This window comes from Aspergillus multicolor, assembly GCF_047715735.1.
Source record: "Aspergillus multicolor strain CBS 133.54 unplaced genomic scaffold BDW74scaffold_46, whole genome shotgun sequence".
Classification (NCBI taxonomy): domain Eukaryota; kingdom Fungi; phylum Ascomycota; class Eurotiomycetes; order Eurotiales; family Aspergillaceae; genus Aspergillus; species Aspergillus multicolor.
Window position 1 is genome coordinate 1 of NW_027395997.1, and position 22784 is coordinate 22784.

The 22784-nt window shown below is 51.4% G+C and overlaps 11 protein-coding genes across 11 annotated transcripts; 4 read left to right on the forward strand and 7 right to left on the reverse strand.

The window, feature by feature from the left end:
- BDW74DRAFT_107840 (dodecenoyl-CoA isomerase) lies at positions 1 to 1087 on the forward strand. Its single transcript, XM_073721684.1, has 2 exons — positions 1 to 260; positions 332 to 1087. Exons 1-2 carry the CDS (start codon positions 70 to 72, stop codon positions 966 to 968), a joined length of 828 nt encoding a protein of 275 aa, XP_073578364.1. The 5' UTR covers positions 1 to 69; the 3' UTR covers positions 969 to 1087.
- cdc123 (cell proliferation protein CDC123) lies at positions 1087 to 2549 on the reverse strand. Its single transcript, XM_073721685.1, has 2 exons — positions 2375 to 2549; positions 1087 to 2313 (listed from the first exon to the last, which is right to left on the reverse strand). Exons 1-2 carry the CDS (start codon positions 2491 to 2493, stop codon positions 1206 to 1208), a joined length of 1227 nt encoding a protein of 408 aa, XP_073578365.1. The 5' UTR covers positions 2494 to 2549; the 3' UTR covers positions 1087 to 1205.
- Positions 2550 to 2727: 178 nt separating this feature from the next.
- BDW74DRAFT_163027 (uncharacterized protein) lies at positions 2728 to 3571 on the forward strand. The gene is made up of 2 exons (XM_073726042.1): positions 2728 to 2962; positions 3036 to 3571. Exons 1-2 carry the CDS (start codon positions 2912 to 2914, stop codon positions 3306 to 3308), a joined length of 324 nt encoding a protein of 107 aa, XP_073578366.1. The 5' UTR covers positions 2728 to 2911; the 3' UTR covers positions 3309 to 3571.
- Positions 3572 to 3585: 14 nt separating this feature from the next.
- BDW74DRAFT_163030 (serine palmitoyltransferase small subunit family protein) lies at positions 3586 to 4936 on the reverse strand. The gene is made up of 2 exons (XM_073726043.1): positions 4427 to 4936; positions 3586 to 4362 (listed from the first exon to the last, which is right to left on the reverse strand). The coding sequence occupies exons 1-2, from the start codon at positions 4539 to 4541 to the stop codon at positions 4118 to 4120; spliced, it is 360 nt and encodes a 119-aa protein (XP_073578367.1). The 5' UTR covers positions 4542 to 4936; the 3' UTR covers positions 3586 to 4117.
- Positions 4937 to 5576: 640 nt separating this feature from the next.
- Positions 5577 to 7414, reverse strand: gliA (MFS-type gliotoxin efflux transporter gliA). The gene has a single exon (XM_073731851.1). The coding sequence runs from the start codon at positions 7262 to 7264 to the stop codon at positions 5657 to 5659; it is 1608 nt and encodes a 535-aa protein (XP_073578368.1). The 5' UTR covers positions 7265 to 7414; the 3' UTR covers positions 5577 to 5656.
- A 104-nt stretch (positions 7415 to 7518) lies between these two features.
- On the reverse strand, positions 7519 to 7882 carry BDW74DRAFT_163034 (uncharacterized protein). Its single transcript, XM_073726044.1, has one exon. It carries the CDS (start codon positions 7742 to 7744, stop codon positions 7565 to 7567), a length of 180 nt encoding a protein of 59 aa, XP_073578369.1. The 5' UTR covers positions 7745 to 7882; the 3' UTR covers positions 7519 to 7564.
- An 803-nt stretch (positions 7883 to 8685) lies between these two features.
- On the reverse strand, positions 8686 to 9157 carry BDW74DRAFT_163035 (uncharacterized protein). Its single transcript, XM_073726045.1, has one exon. It carries the CDS (start codon positions 8942 to 8944, stop codon positions 8768 to 8770), a length of 177 nt encoding a protein of 58 aa, XP_073578370.1. The 5' UTR covers positions 8945 to 9157; the 3' UTR covers positions 8686 to 8767.
- Positions 9158 to 9709: 552 nt separating this feature from the next.
- gliT (thioredoxin reductase gliT) lies at positions 9710 to 10940 on the reverse strand (the record flags this gene model as incomplete). Its single annotated transcript, XM_073727293.1, has 5 exons — positions 9710 to 9716; positions 9893 to 10116; positions 10182 to 10488; positions 10553 to 10607; positions 10676 to 10940. 5 exons carry the CDS (start codon positions 10938 to 10940, stop codon positions 9710 to 9712), a joined length of 858 nt encoding a protein of 285 aa, XP_073578371.1.
- A 1506-nt stretch (positions 10941 to 12446) lies between these two features.
- On the forward strand, positions 12447 to 13378 carry BDW74DRAFT_107886 (peptide chain release factor family protein). Its single transcript, XM_073721687.1, has 2 exons — positions 12447 to 12708; positions 12787 to 13378. The coding sequence occupies exons 1-2, from the start codon at positions 12481 to 12483 to the stop codon at positions 13153 to 13155; spliced, it is 597 nt and encodes a 198-aa protein (XP_073578372.1). The 5' UTR covers positions 12447 to 12480; the 3' UTR covers positions 13156 to 13378.
- Positions 13213 to 16905, reverse strand: BDW74DRAFT_107879 (putative chromosome segregation protein Cse1). Its single transcript, XM_073721686.1, has 8 exons — positions 16481 to 16905; positions 16091 to 16401; positions 15868 to 16038; positions 14483 to 15807; positions 14348 to 14430; positions 13995 to 14298; positions 13766 to 13945; positions 13213 to 13714 (listed from the first exon to the last, which is right to left on the reverse strand). Exons 1-8 carry the CDS (start codon positions 16545 to 16547, stop codon positions 13270 to 13272), a joined length of 2886 nt encoding a protein of 961 aa, XP_073578373.1. The 5' UTR covers positions 16548 to 16905; the 3' UTR covers positions 13213 to 13269.
- Positions 16906 to 16912: 7 nt separating this feature from the next.
- BDW74DRAFT_163049 (putative GTPase activating protein (Tsc2)) lies at positions 16913 to 22784 on the forward strand. The gene is made up of 2 exons (XM_073726046.1): positions 16913 to 17161; positions 17278 to 22784. Exon 2 carries the CDS (start codon positions 17344 to 17346, stop codon positions 22063 to 22065), a length of 4722 nt encoding a protein of 1573 aa, XP_073578374.1. The 5' UTR covers positions 16913 to 17161; positions 17278 to 17343; the 3' UTR covers positions 22066 to 22784.

The following is a 22784-nucleotide window of genomic DNA, read 5'->3' on the forward strand; positions in this document are numbered from 1 at the left end:
GAAATTTGCTGGAATCGCATACCATATACCTCGAGTTCCATACACCCGATAAGCAGCACCCTAGATAAGATGGCCTCCGAGCAAGACATCACCGTCACATACAAAGACCGCGTCGCGATCATCACGCTCAACCAGCCCAAGAAACTCAATGCCCTGAGCGCAGACCACTACTACCTCCTCGGCGAGCGGCTCCGCGAAATCGACAAGCGAGATGACATTACCATCACCGTGATCACAGGGACCGGGCGGTTCTTCTCAGCGTATGACCTCCCCTGGCCCCGTTCATATACCGTTCCCAACCTGGCCTCCTGCTAATGATGTATATGTACAGAGGCGCAGACGTCTCCTCCGCGCGCCCTGGCTCAGGCCTGGGCACGAATGTCCGCCGCGAGCTGGTCCGCAGCTTCGTCGCCAACAACATCGATGTCACGCATACCTTCTCGCACCACTCCAAGATCCTCGTCGCCGCCCTAAACGGACCCGCCGTCGGGCTCTCCGCTGCCCTCGTCGCCCTCGCAGACTTCGTCTACGCCGCGCCGCACACCTTCATCCTCACGCCCTTCTCGTCACTCGGTCTTGTCGCTGAGGGCGGAGCGTCGACGGCGTTCGTGGAGCGCTTGGGAATCGCCAAGGCCAACGAGGCGCTTATCCAGAGTAAGCGGATTACATGCGAGGAGCTTGTGAGTGCGGGTTTTGTGAACAAGGTCTTCACCGCGCCTAGCGGGAAGCCCGAGGATTCGGAGGGGTTCTTGAAGAAGGTTCTTGAGGAGGTTGATGAGCGGATGGGGCCACATCTGAATCAGAGCTCGCTTTTGCGGATTAAGGCGTTGATTCGGCGGCCGGGGAGGGAGGTCATGGATCGGCAGAATACGATTGAGGCGTTCCAAGGACTAGAGAGGTTTTTGGCGGGCATTCCGCAGGAGGAGTTTAGGAAGTTGGCGAGTGGGGAGAAGAGGCATAAGCTTTAGACTCCATAGACGCTCATGTTATATTGTTTGCTAGGAAGGTAATCTGTGTATATAATGTTCCCGTTATTTGGCAAGCTTTGGCTGGGAAAGCTAGATATCGATAATGATTAAATGCTTGAATTTATATCAAAGTGACTTTTCCTCCGTTTTCCAATAAAGTAAACGCCATCTAACCAATATATACTCCGACAAACCAACGCTGTTTTATACTTTCGTGGCCACATCATGCATATGAATCTAATTGTCGCTCTCTGTATCCGACTCCTGCGCCTGTCGAGCAAGGATATCCTGCCACTGGCCCAGGAACTCGCTCATACCTCCAGGTCCAGTCATCGAGGCATCAACAACCTCCTTAGGTAGTTTATGCGCTGAGTACTGAGGCGTCGTGAAAGAGTACGCTTCCGGATCATCACGCTTAACTAGTCGGAACTCAGGAAATAAGGGCGTATCGTCTTCCGTGTTCTCGGCTTCCGCTTCTTCCTCTCCCTCGGACTCAGATTCAGACTCCTGCCCCCCGTTGCCATGCCCATTTAGTGGAATGCGAACGAACTGCTCCGCACCGTCATCCTCCTCCTGAATTCCGATCGGGTCCTTCATGCGCAGGATCTCCAACCAGCTGAACAGAAGAGGGTCCGTCCGCTCAGCCCAGGGATTGATATCAATAAGCCAGACTCGCTGGTGCGGTGCGGGAATGTAGACGTCGAAGACGAAACTCGAGTCCGGGAAAGAGTCCTTGAGCTTCTCATCGAAGAACGACTGGATGCGCGAGCGGAGCGTATCGCGCAGATCAAAGAGGAAATCGAAATGGTTCTGGTCGCGCTGGCAGATACACAGCAGGACTTTATTGCGCACAAAACACCGGAACTCAAGCGACGGGTTGAAGTTGACGTATTGGCGGAGGACGAGGCTGTATTTTACCTCTGGCGGGGTAGAGACGGGAGCGGGGGAGTACGAGGTATCAGGGACGCAGTCGTCGAATGGGTGCTCGAGGTCGTGCGTGATGAAGTCGCTGCTTTTGAGGAGGAGGTAGATGTCGTTGGGCGTGCGGCACTGCATGTCGTTTGTTGCGGCCATCCAGGTGGCGTCCTTGGGTGCGCTCCAATTTAGTTTCGGTGCGACTTTGCCGTCGAGCTCGGCGATGGTCGATTTGACTTGCGCGTGAATCTCCGGCCACTCTTTTGAGGGGTCGTCTTCTTCCTCTGCGTCCGGATCGTCTGAGAAGTCATCGTCGTCCTCGGTTGGCGGGGTATTCTCCGGTGGGAGGACGATTCCGTCGGCGTGGAGGTAGGATACGAATGCGGGTGTTAAGGGGATGAGGCGTGACTTCGGGGCGAGTGCGCGGTATCTGCAAAGAATTCAGGTCAGTGGTTGTCTTCTGCTTCAGTACAATGTAGGAAAATGCGCACTTTGGTTGCCAGTAATCGTAGGAGCAGTGTAGGATGTGCGAATATGTAACTGGAGGAAAGGGCAGTCTTTGCAGCTGCTCCGTTGAGGGCCCGGCCGCATCGGATTCAATAAGAGGCATGTTGTTCTTTCAAGCAAATATATGTGGAGGAAAGTATGGCAGATGTTTTGCTGAACAAAAATAATTTCCAGCTCTATGACTCCATAGTCCTCTCCCGCATTCGGACCGATCTGATGCCGCTTTTAAGCCGGCGATAAGAGGAGCGGCTCGATCTTGATCACGTGGCGCTCCGATAATCCACACCGTTTGATAGGCCCGCGGGACTCTTCAAGTTTATCGGAGAAACTTCGGATTCGAGATCGGACCATCGATCAGGGCCTCAGACGACATACAATCCCGACATACCAAACGCCGACGGCAACCTCAGAAGAAGCAATTGGATTTCCCCCTATCAGCCGTACCACTTCCGTCCAGATCCAGCGCACACCACAAACATCCGCATCGGAATCAACCCACCTCCATAACAACCAAGCACAAGATGTCCTCCATTCTCCGCCGCCTCCAAGGAGGAAATCTCGAAGTCTTCAAGGTACAGCCCATCAACCCCTGCACACCCGTTCTCGCTCTCACTCCGCAATTCTAACTTCTATCACCCTGTCCAGTTCGGCATGTACGTCCTCTTCCCCATCGGCTGGATGTACTACTTCGGCACGAACCTCGACGAGCGCTTCAGCGTCCCCGGCTTCTGGCCCACAGCCGAACAGTCCCATAAGATCCCGCTGGAGAAGGAGGAAATCGACCAGGAGCTGGCGCGCATGCGGATAGTTGATGCAGTCAAGAGGGAGCGGCGTGAGCGGCAGTTGGCGAAGGCGCAGGAGCTAGAGGCTCAAGCGCTAGCACAGTCACAGGCGCAAAATCAGTCGGGGTCGGAGTGATCGGGGGTTTGCAGCGCGGAATATGCGTTTGTGCTATATAAAGGACGGTTGCGATGGCGCAGAAGCTGACTTGGGACTGCGCGGCATGGTTCCTGTTGATGAAATGGTGTCAATTGCATTGATTATGATCTATTGTTGATGGAGTTTTAAGGCTTTGTGGGTGAATTTTCTGTATAGTATCATGTTGGACTGTTGTATAATACTCTTCTCTGAGCATCATGGAGTTAAAATGGGTTTGATATACCCTTGTCTCTGGACTATTACGTCTGGCCGGTCGCAGATTTCTGATTTAAAATTGTAATACTTCAGTAGCCTAATTGACCAACTTGGAACCGATAAAAACAGTACTTCGCCAGCGAATGAAACAAATTGTACCCTGAATACCCGCGGGTTTACGAGGAGAATGACAATGTCATGAATCCCTGATTAACAATTTATAAAGAAGACTGCTGACAGGGCTAACGATAGTCAACTTATCGAAGAGGACCACGATGTTGTCCGAAAGGAACAAGGGAACAAGACCGAAACGCCTAGGACACAAACGCCTTTTTTGAGAAACATCTCAACACCTGAATCAGAACGAGCTCATAATACCACTTCAGGGTCTAAGGGTGTTGATCATACAGTAGGTGGTCAGAACATCAGGTATTAGGGATTCGAAAAGAAGTAGCGAAATTCAACACAGCAATTGTCGCTGGTTGATTCATGACGTAGAACAATCTGACTCGATTTGCTCGCTACCAAAAGCAAAATAAAACAGCATCCGGAAAGTAAAATATGCATTGAGAAAAAGAGTAGCACGTGCTGCATTACAACTCAGGAACTGTTGCAGCGGCCGTTGCAGCCGCATTCTGCGCCGTCTCGTACATCAACCCCAGAGTCTGAGTGCCACTATCGCGAAAGGCCGTTGTAATTGCCGCAATGCCGGCCGAAGCAAGTGGCCGCTCACCAAAACAATAGTAGTAGAGGTGGCCGTATATCGTGCGGAGGTGATCGGGTAAGTAGACGTAGATAGCGGTAAGGATCATGGAGATGAGGGTGAGGAGGATGGAATCTAGCGAATTCATGGTCAGTAAAGGTAACCCGGAGAATGCGGAAGGTAAAAACGTTCAACATACTGAAGATGAACTTCTCCGTAGGAGTAAGCATGTAGATGGCGAAGGTTACCTCATACTGGTAAATCTTGAGGCGAACCCAGCGGATGAAGGCGGATGCTATCCAGAGGACAGTCATTGTTGCGAACTCGTTGGTCGGAGGTTATTCGAGAGCGACCGAGTGAGTGCTGCGGCGAAAGGAGGTTTTCTGAGGACGTGGTTTCGGGAATGAAGTCCCGAAAGTCAAGGAGCAGGTTGCGCAAGCGGAGCCCGTCGAGAAGGGGCAACGTTGAGTTTAAGATGTCAATTGTCCGTTTGTCTTGATACCATGTTATACGGGGCAAAATCTCAGGCGCGAAGGGACAGTCGAGGTGGATATCGAGGACAGGGATTGCGCGTCGATCGACGTTGAAGCGTACGCGGGGAGGCGAATTGGGAGGATTTAGGATAGTGACAGACTGACAGTGAGGATATCGAAGGATAGATTGGGGAATAATATGATAAGAAAGGGGACTCTGGACTGCGCAAAGAAATGGCTAGCGGGAAGGCCGTAGGTCAAGAGGGGAATAGTCCGGCTGTCCAGGAGAAGGACTGTCAATGGTTCGCTCCACTCAGGGTCCTGTCAAAAGGAATTGACACCAATAGAAGGAACATTCCTACACAGCAGTCACTCTATGCTCTTTCAAAACAACTTGTATTTTCACTCTTGTGTTTTTGGTCTATGCGATTTACTCGTAGAGGTATGGGGCGCTCAACCCCCGATTAGGCGGCATCATCTACGATCTCCCCGCCATGAGCGAACATCACGGGGTTTTTCATAGCGATGAAGGACCATTTTCCGATTTGGAGCTCACGTTCCGAAATTGAACCTCCTCTGTGGCATTTGTCTCGCATACGTTCTCCGACAAGGGTGTACCCGATAAAAATGGTGTTTTGATGACAAAAATGGGGGACAGCCAGGTGCACGCTTTGCGGAATGCTGGATCATGAGCTCCTGATTTGCGGCCAGTCTCCGGAGCCAAACGGTATTTAGTACGTCACCTCTATCATGATTATCTGTTGGCGCTCCGGGTCTGACTAGTATACAACGGTATGTGTTTTCCAAGTGACCCTATATTGCTGTATGATATGTATATGCATGAGATATATCAAACTGATAAGGTTTAAGACCCCAGTACTCCGTACATAAGCAGAGTAGTGCAATGAAGAAATGGTCAACGCATCAACAGACGCAAAGCACAACAAACCAGATCCCTAGCTATGCCAGTCAAACTCACTCTGCACCTTCTCCTTCTCACCCGACCCCTCCTCGTCCGTCGCGGGCGAAGCAGGCGGTGCGTCCAGCCCAGGCTTCAACTTCTCCCACCTGGGCAAGAGCGCCAGGGGAGCTCTCAAAGCCAGCATAGCCGTCGCCACTGCAAACGCCCCCTTAAGCCCGTCCATGTACGCCTCCAGCACACCGGGAAGCTGCTCAGGAGGGAAGATGGCTCGAAAATCCGAGGCCCCCGCGCCTGCCACCGCGTCAGGCGACAGTTCCGGCACGGTCTCGCGCACGCGAGTGATGAGCACGTTCCCAAAGACGGACTGCGCGGCGGAGACGGAGAATGAGCCACCCATCAGCTGGAAAAAGAGCATCATTGCAGAGACGGTACTCATGTCAGCCATCTCCACGCAGGCGGTGTTGGCCATGATTGGGATCTGCGAGACGAAGCCCGTTGATGCACCTGCAATCAACTGGTAGCCGACCCATTTCCCGGTCGACGTGTTTTGGTCGAGTGTGTAGAGCAGGCCGCCGCCCACGGCGCTGAGGGCCGTGCCTGCGGCCATGAAGGGGACGAAATGCTGGGTTGTTGTGAGGAGGGTACCTGAGATCATGGAGAAGATGCCGCCGATAAGGAAGGGTAGGTTGTAGACGCCCGAGGTAGTCGGAGAGGTGCCCTTGATTGACTGGAAGTAAATGGGAAGGTAGTAGATGAGGATGAAGAAATCACCAGAGTTGAAGAACACGACGGCCGAGCTGGCGATGATCCTGCGGTTTTTCAGCAGCCGGGGCACGATGGAAGCTCGCTCTCCGAAATACCACTCGTTGACTCCGAATGCGATGAATAGCAGGATGAACCCGAGCAGCGTGCCAATGATGGTGCTGTTCGACCAAGCCTTCTGCAACCCACCCCATTGCAGGGCCAGCAGATAGCAGATCAGCCTGCCCATGATCAATGCATAGCCTGAAGGGTCTAGCTGGAGAAACTTCTCCTTCCACGGCGCATCCATGGGATTCGCAGCGGTGGGAGTGTGGAAGAACATGATGATAATGAAGGCCGCAAGCCCGCCGATCGGAAGGTTGATGTAGAAGCACCACCGCCAGCTGACTCTCTCTGTGAACGCCTCGCCCAAAAGCGGGCCAATGGAGAAAGCAAGCGCATAGGTTGCGCCCATGACGCCCATGAAAGCAGGCTGGCGCTGTGGCTTGACGGAGTACCCGATAATGACAAATGTACCAGTGCAGAGGCCCGCACCGCCAATGCCTGCGATTGCACGACCGGCTATTAGGGTGGCGCTGTTGGGCGCAACGGCACAAATGAGGCTGCCGACCTCGAAGATGAACAGCGAGAGCATGTAGGACCACTTGAGGTGGAAGTACTTGAACACTTTCCCCCAGGTGGTCTGGAAGGCGCCAAAGGTGAGGAAGGCAGACGAGCCGTGCCAACCGATGTCTGCGAGGATGTGGAACTCGTCGATGATTCGGGGAATGGCCGTCGCCAAAATTGTCGAGTCTAGATTTGCAGTGAACATGCCCATGAAGAGGGCGAACATGGTCAGGGCCAAGTGCGCAGGGCCTGGTAAGTCGGATGAGGCATCCATCGTGTTTCTCTCGTGGCTGTCGGTTGGTTCAGGGACGAGTAGACGGACAAGTGCGTATGCCGTTCCTCATGCCGTTCCTGAGCTCTTATATAGTCTGAGTCTCAACAGCATAGCATGCTCAACAATCAGGGTCTCAGTGGGCCTGCTGAGCTTATCCAACGGCCCGCTGCATCGGCCCGCTGTGCTGGCCAATCGGCGTCAAGCATTAGGTCCGTAGCCCTAACGGACCGCAGCGATGCAGCCTTTCAAAAAGCTGCTTGCTGCTTGAACGGCCAGGGCACTGATTCAAGCGCCAGGGTCTCAAAGAAAAGATCTTGAATCTGGCGGGTCGGTTCGGAAAATTTTCAGATGATGGCGAGTTTGCCGTTGACCATCTACATGGATGAGAAGAGCTCCGTCCGAACTGCATATTAGCAGGCCCGGGATGGCGTAGATATTGCGTGCCATCCAGTAGAATACGGACTTCGAGTTGGCGTTCATCCTAAGTCCTTGACTCAAAGAACGCGGAAAGAGAAGAATAAGGGGGAAGGTGTGCTCACGCCCACACAATGGAAAGGACCACGCCGGTTCGCGTCTCCATCGAGAACCCAACCCTTTCGCAGCGTCGATGTTCTGCCCGTGCTTCGTCAGATTGCTCATGTTTGTAAAAAGGACCCTTATAGCTGTTGGTTTGGCCACAAGGCTCGCAGCGTCCATAGCCCCATGTGAATTAATCACCGTTAGCTTCAAGGATACACTGGTCACCCGGCACAATTACACACAGCCATAATATCCATTATACACGCTCCCTAATACAGTCCAGAGGTCTCTCTTAATCATTCATGAAGCGTCCTTATCGTGCGTCCGCCTGCGTATGATTACACCGAATTGGGACTGATGCAAGAATCCGAACGGCTTGTTGTTCCATTGCCTGATACCAATGCAACTGCACCTGGTCTGTACATGAGCTTGTCGAATGAAAGGAATCATGCTGAGCAGCGATTCCATCCTGTTTGTCTCCCAGCTGCTGTCGCCGACGAGCTTCTTGACTACAATGCCTGATAGTTTCAACGCAGCGCCCCAAGTCCCGCCTCATCATTGTATTAAGGAAGATTTCTTGCTCGTCGGGGTCGAATTCGACGCATCCGAACTGGAATAACGGTACATCCTGCGCAGTGGTTGTGTCGGACGTTGAGTTTTTAGTACCTATCACCCCAGCCTCTTCAGTGCTAGTAGAGACGTTGCTGTTTCCGTTAGAATCATTCGATTCCGTCTTCATCTGCGGGTGAATGATGAGGGACACTGCCGCGTACAGTCCCACGACCAAGTCCATGATGGTAGCAATCAACGGCGGACAACTCTGGCAAGACCGGACCTCGGGCGACTTCAAGGCATCCCGTAGCTTAAGCATCGCCTGTCGGTTCAAGAGCATTGTCTGATCTATTGGCCTCTGGGTGGTCTGCATATGGTTTTCTAGCGATTCGACAATTTTCATCAGTGCCGCGGCGTGCGGATACTGCGCTACTACTGACTTGTTGCGGTATATTTGGGTAAGGATGCAGCCGCTTGATCGGACGGTCTGGAAAGAATAGAGAAGACCCGGGTGTTGACTGCTTCCGGTGAGGGTGTGGCCTCGTGAGATGCAGTTGGCGGGCTCACCAGAGACGCCGCTGATGGGTTCAATGTGTCTATATCATGCATGCCCACGACCTCATTATTGCTATCCGATAGGAACCCCGTATTTGCGTACAGAAGATTATCAGTATCTGACGGTGGGTTGAGGGGTGGCAGCTCGCCCAAGTAATCCAAGTAACTGGGTGAGAGCTGGCCATTTGGATCCGCAGCGAAGTCACCTATTGTAAAGATGGCGGCAGAGTCATCGGCGGCAATGAGACCGGCGGATGGAGGATAGGAGAGCAAAGTTTGTAATGTTGTCGGTGGGACTGGAGGGCGATAATTGTAGCCGTTCTTCTGCTGGTCCCTAATCTTCTGCTTCTTCGATGCTCGACCGACCATGGACACTTGATATTCGCAAGTGAGTCCATTCTGCAGGCAGCGACTGCACCCGTTCTTCTCGCCACTGCATCGTACCTGTGGGGTGATGAGAGGTTATACTCCATACTCTGTCGTTTACGAGTCAGCCTGGTCTTCTCCTTACCTTCGCTATATGACACTCGGTGCATGCTGAGCGCAAGCGCAGCGGCTTCGGCGCGACCGACATGAGATTGCTATTCAAGCAACCGGCCGCGGGGTCTCTGAAAGCTCCAAGTGTAACATAGGTAGGTGCCTCCATGCGGTGTGATCAGAGCAATCCCCAGGATCCTCGTGTCCAACAAAGAGGTGGAGGAAGAGCCAATCACGTGGAGTCAGCCTGGCTGTCACAGTCGAAGGATTCGGTTCTATCTCTTGGTCAAGCATGATGTCCAAAGGCAGTCTATAGACGCCAGAGTACTAGAGCATCAGGAGTCATTCGCTATTGCAGGTAAGACAGAGATGCTGCGTAAGAGAACACCTGGCTGATGCAGCAAAGGTTGTGCCTTAGATTTTGATTGTGCGGGTTCTTGGTATACATCAAGGGTTTTCCTCTCTCTACATTACTATCACGGTTCAAGAAGTCTGAGACAGCTACTCGGCCTTCCCGGCGCATACAGTTCCGCCTGCAATTGCCCAGCCAGCCCACCAGCAACCAAGGTCTCGCTCGACATGGCCGTGACAACAGACTTCATCTGCCTCGCACAGTCGCCAGCAGCAAAGACGCCGGGCATGGAGGTGCTGAAGAAAGGCTGCGTCGTCTTTATATCCCCATCCGGCGTCGAATCCAACCCCAGCTGCTCCGCGAACGGGCAGTTGACCTGCGTCTTCGGCTTATGTGACTACAAAATCAGCAACATCCACTTACTGGTAGTCAAGCCTCGAGTAGGTCTTGGTAGGTGATTACCAGGAAGCCTTCTATTTTCGAGGTGCTGTCGACAAAGGCAACCTCGACATCTGCCTTGCTCGGGCCATTGACGAGCCGGGAAATTGGCCGATTGTCGATCATGATCCCGGTGCTTTGCGTGGCCACCGCGAGGACCTGACTCAGCTCCTCAGCACCATGTGGGTAGATTGTGACGGTATTGGCAAGCCGCCTAGCAATTCGGGCGACATGCATGGCAGGCATGGTGTTAGCCATGTCCCCGACTGCGAGAACACCGGCCGATCCACAGCCTCGTTCTTCAAAGCCATGGCAGAGAAGGCAGTGGAAACTACCGCGAGTGATTAGCAAAGCACTAACAGAAACAACACTCAGCAGTACAGCGCGGCGCATACATTCCCGTCACCCAACACTTCGCGTACCCCTCGATATCAGGGAACATATCGTAGACTCCGGTGGCCAGGACCAGCTTGCGCCCGGTCCAGGTGCGCTCCGCGGCATCAAGGGCCTCCAAGTACCCGTCCGGTGTTTTCTCGACATGCTTATCTCGACACTCTCGAACTGGATTGTGTGGTAGCGCGAGAGGCGCCCGCGGGCCTCGCGGCGGAATTTGGCCGGGGATTTGTGGTCCCAGGTAGCGATTTTGTGCATGTGGCTGGTTAGCGCGTTGCGGTAGATGCCCGAGTCAAAGACCACGGCGCGGTGCAGCTGGCGGGCGAGGCCGGTGACAACTGAGAGGCCGGCAGGGCCGCCGCCTATCACAAGGACGTCGAGGACGGTCATGGTGCCGGGTGGGCAGGTTCTTGGGTTGAGGTGTTGGAAATGGGGAGGGATATAGGATGCTTCAGAAGGTGCATAGTTGTGTTGAGTGTGGTAGATGACTCTATATAGCTAGGAATGTATACTCGGTATGGGAACGATGCTCTGTTGCGGCCCGCTCGGTGTCTTGAGTAGGTTTCCGGCCGGAGTCAACCTGCTAGGCGACAATTGGCTGGCTCCAAGGGCACATTCTTCTGTTCCTCTGTCTATCATGACATCCATTACCCAGCTCTCGCAAACAAGCCAGTCAACGGGGAGATCTGCTATTGCACGCTGTGCGGCGACTCGTGCTTTTTGCGACCTCACCACCATGCAGATTCTCCTAAATGAGGCGGTCGCATTCTACAGAGACGGCATGATCCTTCCGGACGAGCTACCGTGCACGAAAGCCCCGGCTTTGGGCAGCAAGGTATTCGAAGAAAGCTTGGGGTTCTGGAACCATCACCTTAAGAGGCTAGCTGCACCCTCGCTGCTTCCTTCCTGGCCTCCATACGAACCGAGAAAGCTACCACGGTACAAGCTGCATGAGTTTGTTTCCGGACGAAACGGCCGTGAAGCTCGGCCGTACGTTCGGCAGAGTGGCGTCAAGCTTCACCAGCTCCCCATGGCTGCTCGCAATGGCTATTCATTTGGGCGAGGCAAGTATAGACATCCTGCAAAGAGCAGCGCATCTGGACCAGTCTTCGGGGATGAGACAGTGACAGTGGAATTGTTTCTTGAAACGCTGCCAATTTCAGTGTATGTGCCGACAAGGTCGCAGCCCTCTCATCAGTAATTGTGCAGTCAACCGAACGGTCCGGCCAACTGGCTCTCGCGCACGCCGTACCCTAGGCCGAGTGTGCTCAATTTTGATGCCACTGCTGCATTGAACGGGCTGTTGGATGTTAACAGCTGGGCCGAACCTTAAGCTGCTCTAGCAGACGCAGTGCGATCGCAATTAATTCATTTCAATATAGATGCGCGAGCAGCGTTGGGTACGAACCTTTGGACGTGCTTTAGCGGGGTGTAAAGGATTAGGATATTTACATGTCACACTTGTGCAGGTGTAGACGACGACTGGATTATAAGTATTCTGATCCTTGGCCCGTAGCAATGTATTTGCTTCACCGGAGTGCTCTGACAACCACGAAGTACGATGTTTAGCACCCAGCAAGCAGATATCCCACACTACAGTCGACAAATTACAGTCAACCACCCAAGAGCGAGCTGCAGCTGGGATCTGTGTCAGGGCGATAACGTCTCATGAGATTGAAAATCAGAGCGAAAAATGCACTGAGTTTTGAGGGTTTTACCCACAGGCGTAGTTGACCAGCATTGCTGAAGTCCAAACAAACGTGGAGCAGCTAAATTAGCTGGAGGTCGAGGTCTTGCATCTGCGAGAGGTGCCAGTTGACGTCGAGCAACTGGCTGGGGCGGAGATAAGATAAGCTCCGAACACCCCAAGCATGAGCAAGAGCTCTAGCCTTTTGGTAAACCGCATCACCTATAAAATGATCCCAATATCATGACCACGACCATGCTCCGAGTCCTCCGACTGCCCATACCGAACATCACATTCGCGCCCCTCCGCATCTCCACAATCCCCGGTCAAAGACAAAGTCAGACACCCAAACGAAGCATCTCTGCGTCGCCACCCCTCGCCGAAAAGCCGCTCCCCCCGCGCCTAAAGCTCGACGATGCCGACATAACACTCTCCTACCTCAAGGGCACCGGCCCCGGAGGCCAGAAAATTGTGCGCTATCCTACCCACCTGCAATCCGATTCCTGCCCGTCCGAAGTCCGGCGACTGCTAACAGCTCCCTCTCCGTAGAACAAAACCAACTCCGCCGTCCAACTCATCCACAAACCGACCGGTATCGTCGTGAAATCGCAGGCTACACGGTCGCGATCGCAGAACGAGAAATTTGCGCGCCAGATTCTGGCGGATAGGGTTGAGCAGTTTCTGAACGGGGATCAAAGTCGCGCTGCGATCAAGCTCGAGCGCGCGCGGAAAAAGAAGGCGAGTAAGATGAAGAAGAGTCGGAGGAAGTATCGAGATTTGGAAGAAGGGAAGAGCGAAAATGAGGATGGTGATGAGGAGGGCGGAAATGTGGAGGCAGAGATCGATGCTGCAGAGAAGACAGAACAAAGCTCTCAAGCGCCCACTCCTACGATAGACGCAAAACATGGCGGGTCATGACTACAGCGTCCAACATGTGTAGAGTCATTTTACATATAAAAATGGGTGATCATTAACATTATCCCGTGTCCGGGGACATATACTATATTTTAAAGGAATGCCTGTGGAGAAATATCACGCGATATAACTCCCAAGCACCGCCTTATATTCGTCCTCGAGCCGTTCCTGAACGAATGATGCGATCTTTCCGCCGTGTCTCTGATCTGCCTCCTTGAGGTATTTCCCAACCCACGCCTTGAGATCGGCTCCGGTGTCCGGCCAAGGGTCCCTGGCCTGGGGTCGGATCGTGACGAGAGCTGTGAACCCGACACCAAACGCCATATCCTCAACATCATGCTCGGCAATCATGTCGTCCTTGTTGGCGGGTAAAGGCGGAAGTTCCAGGAGCTTGAGGAGGGCTCTGCATGTCAAGGCCCATCCCTTCTTATATTTGACGGCAAATGCTTCAGAATTGGCCAGTGTTTTGGTGAAGGAAACAACTGCAGTTTTTCGGTCTACTGGGCGTGCAAGCTTTTGTGACTCCGGTAGAATGACGTTCAGGTATAACTGAACATATAGACTGGATGCGGTCAGTGTCCAGCTTGTTAAGAAGTATGGCTCCAAAACTCACCCCTCTTGGACTTTGTCGGTGACCTGGATGACAAAATCGGCGCTGTACCCCTTGGCATCGTTGGCACACATGAAGTGATAAAACCTGACAAATCGAAGAGTGAGAGATTCTGTCTTGTGGTTCTGAAGGCGGGTAAGGATAATTTGCATGATATCTTTGAAGAACGGTTCCAATGTGGCCCTGAGTGACGTTAGACGCATGTAGTAAGGAGTCATCAAAAGCAACGTACGATGGGAAGTTCTCAATCACAGCCTCCAAGAGATCGAAGCCGTAGCCTTCATTTGTTTTAGATGACAGCAACTTTTGGAAGATACCAAGCGTGTTGACGAGTTGGTTGTTCTCCACGATGTGCTGCGAACCCCGAGCAATGATGGAAGAGAGAAGTCGCACAAGAGCGGGAATATTGCCCTTTGACTCCCACACCTGAGGTGCAAGGATGGGAGCAATGAGACCTTGGTAGTACGTTGGCAACGTCCCTGATGGGTTGGACTCGAGAAGGGCAGCAAAAAGCTGGAATATGTAGGGAACAAATTCTATACCCATGTCAATTCAGATGTCCTTGTCGGAGTGAGTTTACCGTACCTGAAATATCCAACTGGAGAACGGCGGAGAACGGAGGGTACAGAGCCTGCTCAAGCTTGTCGGGGTTCGAGGGGGCAGCAAACCTATGGTAGTTAATACATGGCGGGCTAACGGCGTCAGAGTACCCAAGCTTACCGAATAAAGGCTCCCAATGCCTCGAAATGATAGTAGTAGAACCTCGGGTTGCTGGGGTTGTTACAGATAATTTGAGTGATGTTGATCAGGTGTTTGAGAACATTGTCCGTAATGGGGACAACTGTCTCCTTGATGACAATCAATACCCTCATGACACATTTCATGATGAATTCGTTCTCCTGCACTTTTTCGGGAGCAGGGTTTTTCTGAATCAATGAGAAAAGATGCTCCAATAGATCCTTGGCTAGAGGCTTGATCGTATCCGGGGAAACGATAGGCTGTCCTTGGTTGTCGGTGAAGTACAGTACACGCTCAACAGCAATAGCCGCGTAGGTGTAAACAACGAAGTTAGAAGAGCCAAGGTGGTTCACCAACAAAGGGAACACTTCCTGCCATTGCTCCTTCGTGATCAGACTGCGGAAGAGGTACAGATATTTAATAGCATCAACCTTGAGGATCGGATGCACACCGTCGCCAGCGACCAAATCGGCAGCAAGGTGCTTTTGGAAGAAGTCAGTGATGTCGATGAGGCTGTTGGTAGTTGTGACTCCGTGAGTGGCGGTTGCGACTCCCTTGGCTGCGATGGCGATGAACAGGTACGTTGCAGTATCTTTGGCCTTCCAGTTCGACTGTGGCGACTTCCCATACTCGGTCAGGTAATGCTCGATGTATTGCAGCACTGTCTTTGTGACCAATGCCTCAAAGTTTCCATTCAACTGTTTCAGGAAATCCGTAGCAGCCCGCCGCCTCGTGTCGCTGTCCGACCCCTCGAGATCTCGCCGGATAAATTCAATTGGTTCGTCCTCAAATAGTTCCTCATCTGACTCGCGAAGGCTGACATTTGGCAAGACGACCTTCTCAATGACCTGGGCAAGCGTGCTTTCTGCTTGGAAAATCTGCGCATGTTGGGGCATGCCGGCAATAGAGGTCAAGAACTTCAACGCCCGGCTGACAAGAATGTCGAATTTTGTTTCTTGCCCAATTGTGGTGAGGAAATTCCAAGAGCTTTCCACAAATTGTTGTATATGTTGGTTGAATTCGTCCCCATACTTTTGCACATAAAGTGTCAAGACCTCGAAAATACCAGCGCGGACGTATTCCAGTTGACCGGACTCATCATCGTCGTCCGTGTGGAGTAGTTGATTATCATATGTAAGATACTTGAGCAGGATTTGCGCCAATCCATTCATATTTTCTTCGAACATTGGAGGAAGGTCATGGCAGGAAAGATCGTACACAAGCTTGACCATCAGGTTAAGCTGCGTGAACCCTTGAGCAAGCTGTTCCTTGTTTGATTTGTTCGCTTCAAGATACGTATCGAGCCCCTGAGATACTGGTTAGCGTTGACAGAGAATGATCTAGGCCGAGGCCCGGAGAGCACATACCTGGAAAAGTGTCAAGAAGGGCGTGCCGAATCTCTCGAGAACGTGGTTAATCTCTATATACAGTTCATCGGACCGGAACAGAGGCCTCCACCTCTTGAAGATTGAATGCGCAACTTGTAGGACGCCAATGTTGGCGGAAGGGTTGTCCGGTTGGAGTTTGGAAACGAGATCCTGTGAAGTAAGTCTAACGAGCACAAGTGTGGAAATCAGGTAGAAGACTTACGTCAACAAGAGTATTCCATCGCTCCCAAAAATCACTGTCTGCAATCACACTAACAGCTTCTCCGAGCTGGGTCTGTAGTACTTGTGGTACGGAAATCATCAAGTTGATGAGTTCTTGCTTCAGCGTACCCACGACCTCCAGTGGGAGTTTATAATTTCCATCCTCATCGGTCCAGTTCCTCCTGATAACGTTCTTGAAGAGAATAGCGCTGGAAAGACGAGTGCCTAACGGATAGGAATCGGAGGCAGTAATCTGAAGGAGGGATATGGGGAAGTTCGGGTCGTTCTCTTGTTGGCGAAGGGCGGCCTCGGCTAGAACACGTTAATACTCGAGTCGCAGAAGCGAGATAGCAAGGTCCTCGAGTTGCGCCTGGAAGTAGTAGAGACTCACCTTGTTTGGTTTGTGTGCGGTCACTGCTCGCTGCGAGGAGCTGGGCAATAGTCTGAAGATCCGCCATTTGGGAGGGAAATAGTGCAAAAAACAATTGAAGCTAAGAGAAAGTACAAGAGTCTGACTTGTTTCCAGACTAGGATATAGATAATAACACTTTTGAAAAGGATCGCCTGCCAGATTTCTTCGCAGAGACCAAATGATGTGCCAGAAACTGAGAAATGGGCCTTTATTCCTGGACAGGCAGTTTGTTTGGTCGACGGTTGCTTTGGAATTATTTCTGGGCGGTGACCAGTCCGCGGGGTGATTCTGCCAGTCAGGTGAGCTGCGCGGAACAAAGCCCCTCCGACTCCGTGATCATCGGCCTAGATGGCCAAAGCTTGGGCTCTCGGAGGGGAAATGCTGCTTCGTTACGGAGCCTGAAGATCTCATGTTCTCTCCTTATTAGGCGCTGGTTAGATGTTATTTTGCGAATCTACTTCTTGGGTTCTTTTTCAGGCGTCGAGTCTGTTTTCGCCAACGCTTCGTCTTTCCTTATCTCATGTGCTGATCTCCGACACAGCCACTCTTAAGTACTTCTGCGGCTCTTATCTCTCAGCGTCAGAATCCAAGCCTCATCTTCTTCCACTTTCGGTTATCCACGGATAGTGCTGCCGACCTTTCCTTAAAACACCGGTCATGGTATGTTGGATTATCTCTGAACTGCCTACGAACCCTAGATAAGCTGTGGCATCTCGCTCTTCTCTCATGACGCCATTCCATAGCCTCTTATCGCTAACCAGCCCGCTCTTATCCAGTTTCTTATATAATCTGTTGACTCAATCGAATCCCACGTATATACCCTCATTCGTCCGCTAGGACGCATGCCTCCTGACGATGCTCTATTTCCGTCGCGCTCCAAGTACTCAACATCTAGTTTTGCCGGCGTCTTCAAATCATTAAGTGCGTCCCGGACGAAATCATATTCCGCCGCCTCATTGTCGGATAGTAGCGACTCTCTTTACCAGTACACGGATGGACACACCGGCTATTGGAACCCATCAGGATTTGACTCAATGCATCGTGGAAGCGTGGTTTCGAGCTCCTCGGATGCTTCGGGGGGTCGGGATTTCGAGACGTCCGCCAAATTGCTAGCCCAGAAACAGAATTTGAGCCATGCCTGTGATGAAGCGGAGCAAGTGGCCAAATCCCCTCAGCACTATACTCCGGAGCAGGCTCTTGGTCTCTGGGAAGCTGGTTCATATTTAATACGCCACGAAGAATCTTTCGAAGCTCGACGCAGTGGCTCCCTATTGTTAATGTCCATTTCCGCGCGCCAGGATCTCTCCCCCGCAGCTCGGCGCACAGTCTTCGATTCCATATTGTCTGACTCCGAATCGGATGTTATCCCAGCACGAGCCCAATCCTTGGTATCGCTGTCAGATCATGGCCGGCGATTAGAGTTCGCTACTTCGTCACTTCTACCTCTAATATCTTCATTTCTACTCCCGGTTTACGAAATCATAGCCGCTGCGCGGACAAAGGCGAGAAAAGCCAAAGTCGGCAGAGCGAATGGACTCGCTTACGAAGATACTGTGCTGGATGATCTTCTGCAGTTTGCAGTTGACCTCATCACCCTGCAACGAAAGCAACCAGAGAGCGACGAGGTTCGAGAACTATTGGACCAGATATTCATAATCTGCAAGAAGACGAGTGTTGTTGCTGACATCAAACATTCCCTGGCCGTCTTTGATGCAATAATCCTCTATGGAGATGTCCCTGATGGAAGTTTGGTCCCCATGCTCGAGGTGCTTTGTAGCATTCACGCATCCGTAAAACCTCTGTCGGGCCCTACATCAAGAGCTGTTCGAAATTTGGCAAAATCGAGGCGGAAGAGCGAAATGGTGGATACCCTTCACTCATTCTTGAACGATCCAACCGGTTACTACGGCCAGCATCTCAATATTTTGCGCGGCGCAGTCTATGTTTTTGCTGACCTTGTCCGCGCGCATGGCCAGGAAGGCATAGCTCAACTACAGTTTGAGCCTCTGATGGCCTCTCTTCAGATAGTCGTTCAGAAGAACGATGGCCGGCTAGAGGCGGACATTTTGGAGCTATGTTTGAACACGCTGGAGGGGGATTTCGCCCAAGTCAGCTTAACACAAGAATGGACAGGCTTTGTCAGTGTTCTCAATTTTTGTTCCAAACGGGTGGTCGAAGAACCGGAAGGAAATGTTACGCCCCTCAGCCCAGCAGACTCTCTACAGTCAAGGGGCAGCACTATTGATGATGTCAAGCCAAACATATTGGCTAATATTGTTCAGATCGCATCTGCCGTGGGCTCACTCTGGGACAGCTTGAACGGAGAGCAGAGACTGGAAATCACGAACTTTCTGTCCAACGTTTGCCAGCATATTGAGCCAACCCAGGCCGAACTGATCCTCAATACTATGAGGACTGAGAAACTATGTGATCCTCAGACTTCAGGATGGGTCCAATGTTGTCAGCAAGTGATCAACTACTTTGTCCGTGACGGTAGTAAGCCAGCCGAAGTTCGAATCACGGCGCTGGAAACGCTAAAGGAGGCTTTCTCTACCTACGAGTCCTTAGTCCTTTTTCATAAGGAGCGGCTCTTGAACCTTATGCTAGAGACCTTTAGTGACGAAGATAGCATCCTTTTCTTGGAGTCACTTGTGTCCTTCCTCGTCGACATTATTGTTCCTTCCTGTGATGATACGGCTTTCAAGTCTTTGATTGATATCATTAGCTCGCCAATGACTAAAGATACAAAAGATCCAACTGGCGAGGAACAAGACTCAATCCAAGTCTCTTCTCCGGACGGTCAGTCATCAAGTCTCACGCTAGAGGTCTCTTTGGCAAACGTCTGCGCCGTCGGACTGGTGAGAACGTTTTTGAGGTCATTGAACCTATCTGCAGCCAAAGCAATAACGGTCTATGAAGCACTTTTGAGGATAGCAGAGTCTTCGGACAGACCTTTAGACTCGCGCTTGACTGCACTAAAGATGCTATTTAGACTTCGATGCGATTCATCCGGCTCCATTATTGTCATCTCCGTTCCCGAGGATGACTTCAGGATGAGTATATCCGGCCGCAACCTCGAATCCAATTCTTTGACGAACGATCTGGAAGACGCAGCCGGGGACCATTTCGCAGAGAATGATTCCAGCTTGTCGTTGCCTCAGAGGAGGCTTCCGATGCGTGCGGCGTCGACTAGTGCTCTATCTAGGTCCACCGGCCGCAGCACAAGTTATACTCAGCGAGCGCCGAAATTATCTCACCCCGTATGGGCATATACCACCCCGCAAGTCCTGCCAGAGGAGCCTCCGGATGGATCCAGCCCATTCTTGTATGCCCATGAAACACCAAATACGTCACCCCAATTAGACTCGGAACCCGCTCAACGGATCGCGTTGAAGGCGAACGTGTGGTTGGAAACGGTCATTATACTACTTCAGCGTGAAACGAACTGGGACATTTACAGCTATGTTTTAACCCATCTGGCACCTCAGCTCCAGAACAAAGATCTGTTCGACAACGCAGTCCCTCAGATCAAGCTGCTGCGCAGCATTCTGTGTGACCAGATCAAGAATGAATCCTTCCGAGAACCACCAGTCAATACTGGGGTAAAGAAGTCTGACGTGGCTGGCTATATATTCGATTCTCTTTGCGTCCTGATAAGTTATCACGAGCACTTTGCAAAGAGCGAAGAGGACGAACTTGTTCGATCATTTATGATGGGCATCATCGGCTCTTGGGGAGGTACTTCCCGGGGGTGTATACATGCACTCTCTGTCTGCTGCCATGAAATCCCGCTTTCAGTAACCAAGGCCTTGAACAGCATCCTTGATAAAATCTCCAAGCTTATCACGCTGTCTAACCTGGCTGTCCACATATTGGAATTCTTGGCGCTACTTGCACGGCTCCCAGAGGTTTACATTAACCTACGAGAGGAGGAAATTCGCACAGTCTTTGGAATATGTATTCGACTCTTACAAACTTCTCGAGAGCACAGACAGAAGGTTGCCGAGTCGCCGAACAGACCTACTCAAGGTGCTACAAGAACAGGAAGCGTTGTTCGTGAGACCATGGCCCTTCCTGGCAGTGAGCTTCCCGAGCAGTCGGCTCAGGATGCCATGTCTACATACATTTACACCTCGACACATCATGTCATGATTTTCTGGTTTCTGTCCTTGAAGCTGCAAGATCGAGCAAAACATGTCAATTGGATAACTAGCAGACTTATCTTCACAGATGAGCAAGGCAAAGAAACCCTCGAAGAGCAAAGTCAGGTCTTTCTCGATCTAATGCAGAGGGTTGCTTTCTCGGATTTGGGTGAGACTGTCCCCTTTACCACATTTCCTCCTTCTCCTGAGGATGGCCCAGTGGTGAAGAAATCCTGGATTGTAGGCATGAGTATAGTCACTGTTGAGACCGCCGGTGTCTCGGGGTTGACGCAAATTACCAAAAGGCAAGCGTCGGGGACAACCTATGCGATGTATCAACAGCGTACTGCGCCTGTTCTTCCCCATCAAATTCCGGTCACCCATGATGCTCATCTGCATGCGGATAACATGCGCACCAATGTCCTCCCCAGTCACATTATGCTTCAACTGACGGCGACGGCTTTTCCGACGCCAACTACTACCCAGCCTATTCCGCTACCTGATGACGACATGACGCGCCGGGCGCTGAGCACATTTGACCGCAATGACATTGTGGATGGCCATAAGATTGGTGTCATATACATTGACGAGGGTCAGACCACAGAAGCAGAAATTCTCTCTAACACTGTTGGCAGCCCTGACTACGAGTACTTCCTGTCAGGTCTTGGTACCAAGGTGTCGCTGAAGGACGCGAGGTTCAATACGCAGGGCTTACATGCGGAAACGGACGGGGAGTTCACGTACGCATGGCGTGACCGTGTTACTGAGATCATCTACCATGTTACGACAATGATGCCGACCAATTTTGACACTGATCCGTCCTGTATTCTCAAAAAGAGCCACATAGGGAACGATTTTGTGAACATCATCTTCAATCGTTCCAATACCCCGTTCAATTTCAACACAATACCCTCGCAGTTCAATTTCTTCAACATCGTCATCAGCCCTGTGTCCCGACTCACCGAAAGCGATAAGTTAGGAACTGCAGGAGCATTAAATCCTGAAAACGTGTTCTACTGCGTCAAGGTGATGAGCAAGCCTGGTTTTCCGGAGATCTCGCCCGCTGCGTCACCCAAAATTATCTCAGGCAAGAACCTTGCGCCCTTTGTGCGCATCTTGGCGCTTAATGCGTCGGTATTCTCCCTCGTTTGGAATAGTCAGGGCGAGCATATCTCATCATGGCGCAACAGACTGCGCGAAATCAAGCGTCTACGAGAGCGCGTTATGGGATCTCAAATTCAGGCTCCGGATACATTGGACGCCACATATCCAACCCAGCGCCGCAATACCAAAGCCAACATCTTCTCTGAAGAAGTGCCGGTGCGCACCAGTTCTGGGAGGTCGGAGCTTTCGACCGATTGGAATGCGACAGCAGACTCGAACATTCTCTTAAACCTCGACTTCGCGCGCTGGGCAAGGTGAAACTCAGCTTAGCCTTTTTGTCACACTTTTTACGCCTCACGTTCCTCCATCTCCTGCAATCAACCCCATTGCTTCAAGCTGCCTTCTGCTTTGCTACCCAGACGCACAGTCCAGCATCACCCCTCGTGGACAGCCCTACAATACCACGACATGACTCTATCCCCACTCTCTGGCTATCACCCTTTCCCCCTCTTATATTTTCTATGTATACCTATTGTACACCTGCACAGGAGTTGGAAGGGCCGAACCTAAAAAACTGGAGCGATGCGGTACGATATGATGAAAAAAGGCTGATTGATTACTTGCTATTTATTTATTCATGAAGGAAATGACGGACACCAAAAGTTTGTGTTTTGATATGACTTGATGACAGCGTTCTTTGTCTCTCTTATCTTATTTCATTATTCCCTCTACCACCTGTTTATCTAAGGCCGCTTCCATTCTATTTATCTACCTATTTTCGTTCCTTGATGTGATATCATATCTTAAAACATGGGGTTGTATGGAGTAAAGTCAGAGCGGGGTGTGTCATATTAGAAAAAGGAAGAAGATAGATGAGTGGGTGGGTTGTTGATTTGAGCTTCGTTCGTACTTTGTGCACTTTGTTCTCAATTTTTGAGCATGGCTACCATAGTAGTAACGATACCCTACACCAGGTCAGTTTTTGAAGATAGTCTATAATAGAACTTGGCTTAGTAGATAACAATACAGTTAGAGAA

Excerpts from the sequence above, each read along its gene's own strand:
- BDW74DRAFT_107840 (XM_073721684.1), top strand. The coding sequence starts at position 70 with ATGGCCTCCGAGCAAGACATCACCGTCACATACAAAGACCGCGTCGCG. Across the intron at positions 261-331 it reads ACCGGGCGGTTCTTCTCAGC|AGGCGCAGACGTCTCCTCCG; the intron begins GTATGACCTCCC and ends GTATATGTACAG.
- cdc123 (XM_073721685.1), bottom strand. The coding sequence starts at position 2,493 with ATGCCTCTTATTGAATCCGATGCGGCCGGGCCCTCAACGGAGCAGCTG. Across the intron at positions 2,314-2,374 it reads TACGATTACTGGCAACCAAA|ATACCGCGCACTCGCCCCGA; the intron begins GTGCGCATTTTC and ends AATTCTTTGCAG.
- BDW74DRAFT_163027 (XM_073726042.1), top strand. The coding sequence starts at position 2,912 with ATGTCCTCCATTCTCCGCCGCCTCCAAGGAGGAAATCTCGAAGTCTTC. Across the intron at positions 2,963-3,035 it reads GAAATCTCGAAGTCTTCAAG|TTCGGCATGTACGTCCTCTT; the intron begins GTACAGCCCATC and ends CACCCTGTCCAG.
- BDW74DRAFT_163030 (XM_073726043.1), bottom strand. The coding sequence starts at position 4,541 with ATGACTGTCCTCTGGATAGCATCCGCCTTCATCCGCTGGGTTCGCCTC. Across the intron at positions 4,363-4,426 it reads TACGGAGAAGTTCATCTTCA|ATTCCATCCTCCTCACCCTC; the intron begins GTATGTTGAACG and ends TGAATTCGCTAG.
- gliA (XM_073731851.1), bottom strand. The coding sequence starts at position 7,264 with ATGGATGCCTCATCCGACTTACCAGGCCCTGCGCACTTGGCCCTGACC.
- BDW74DRAFT_163034 (XM_073726044.1), bottom strand. The coding sequence starts at position 7,744 with ATGAACGCCAACTCGAAGTCCGTATTCTACTGGATGGCACGCAATATC.
- BDW74DRAFT_163035 (XM_073726045.1), bottom strand. The coding sequence starts at position 8,944 with ATGCATGATATAGACACATTGAACCCATCAGCGGCGTCTCTGGTGAGC.
- BDW74DRAFT_107886 (XM_073721687.1), top strand. The coding sequence starts at position 12,481 with ATGACCACGACCATGCTCCGAGTCCTCCGACTGCCCATACCGAACATC. Across the intron at positions 12,709-12,786 it reads GCCCCGGAGGCCAGAAAATT|AACAAAACCAACTCCGCCGT; the intron begins GTGCGCTATCCT and ends CCCTCTCCGTAG.
- BDW74DRAFT_107879 (XM_073721686.1), bottom strand. The coding sequence starts at position 16,547 with ATGGCGGATCTTCAGACTATTGCCCAGCTCCTCGCAGCGAGCAGTGAC. Across the intron at positions 16,039-16,090 it reads GATGGAATACTCTTGTTGAC|GATCTCGTTTCCAAACTCCA; the intron begins GTAAGTCTTCTA and ends CTTACTTCACAG. Across the intron at positions 13,946-13,994 it reads GTGATTGAGAACTTCCCATC|GGCCACATTGGAACCGTTCT; the intron begins GTACGTTGCTTT and ends AACGTCACTCAG.
- BDW74DRAFT_163049 (XM_073726046.1), top strand. The coding sequence starts at position 17,344 with ATGCCTCCTGACGATGCTCTATTTCCGTCGCGCTCCAAGTACTCAACA.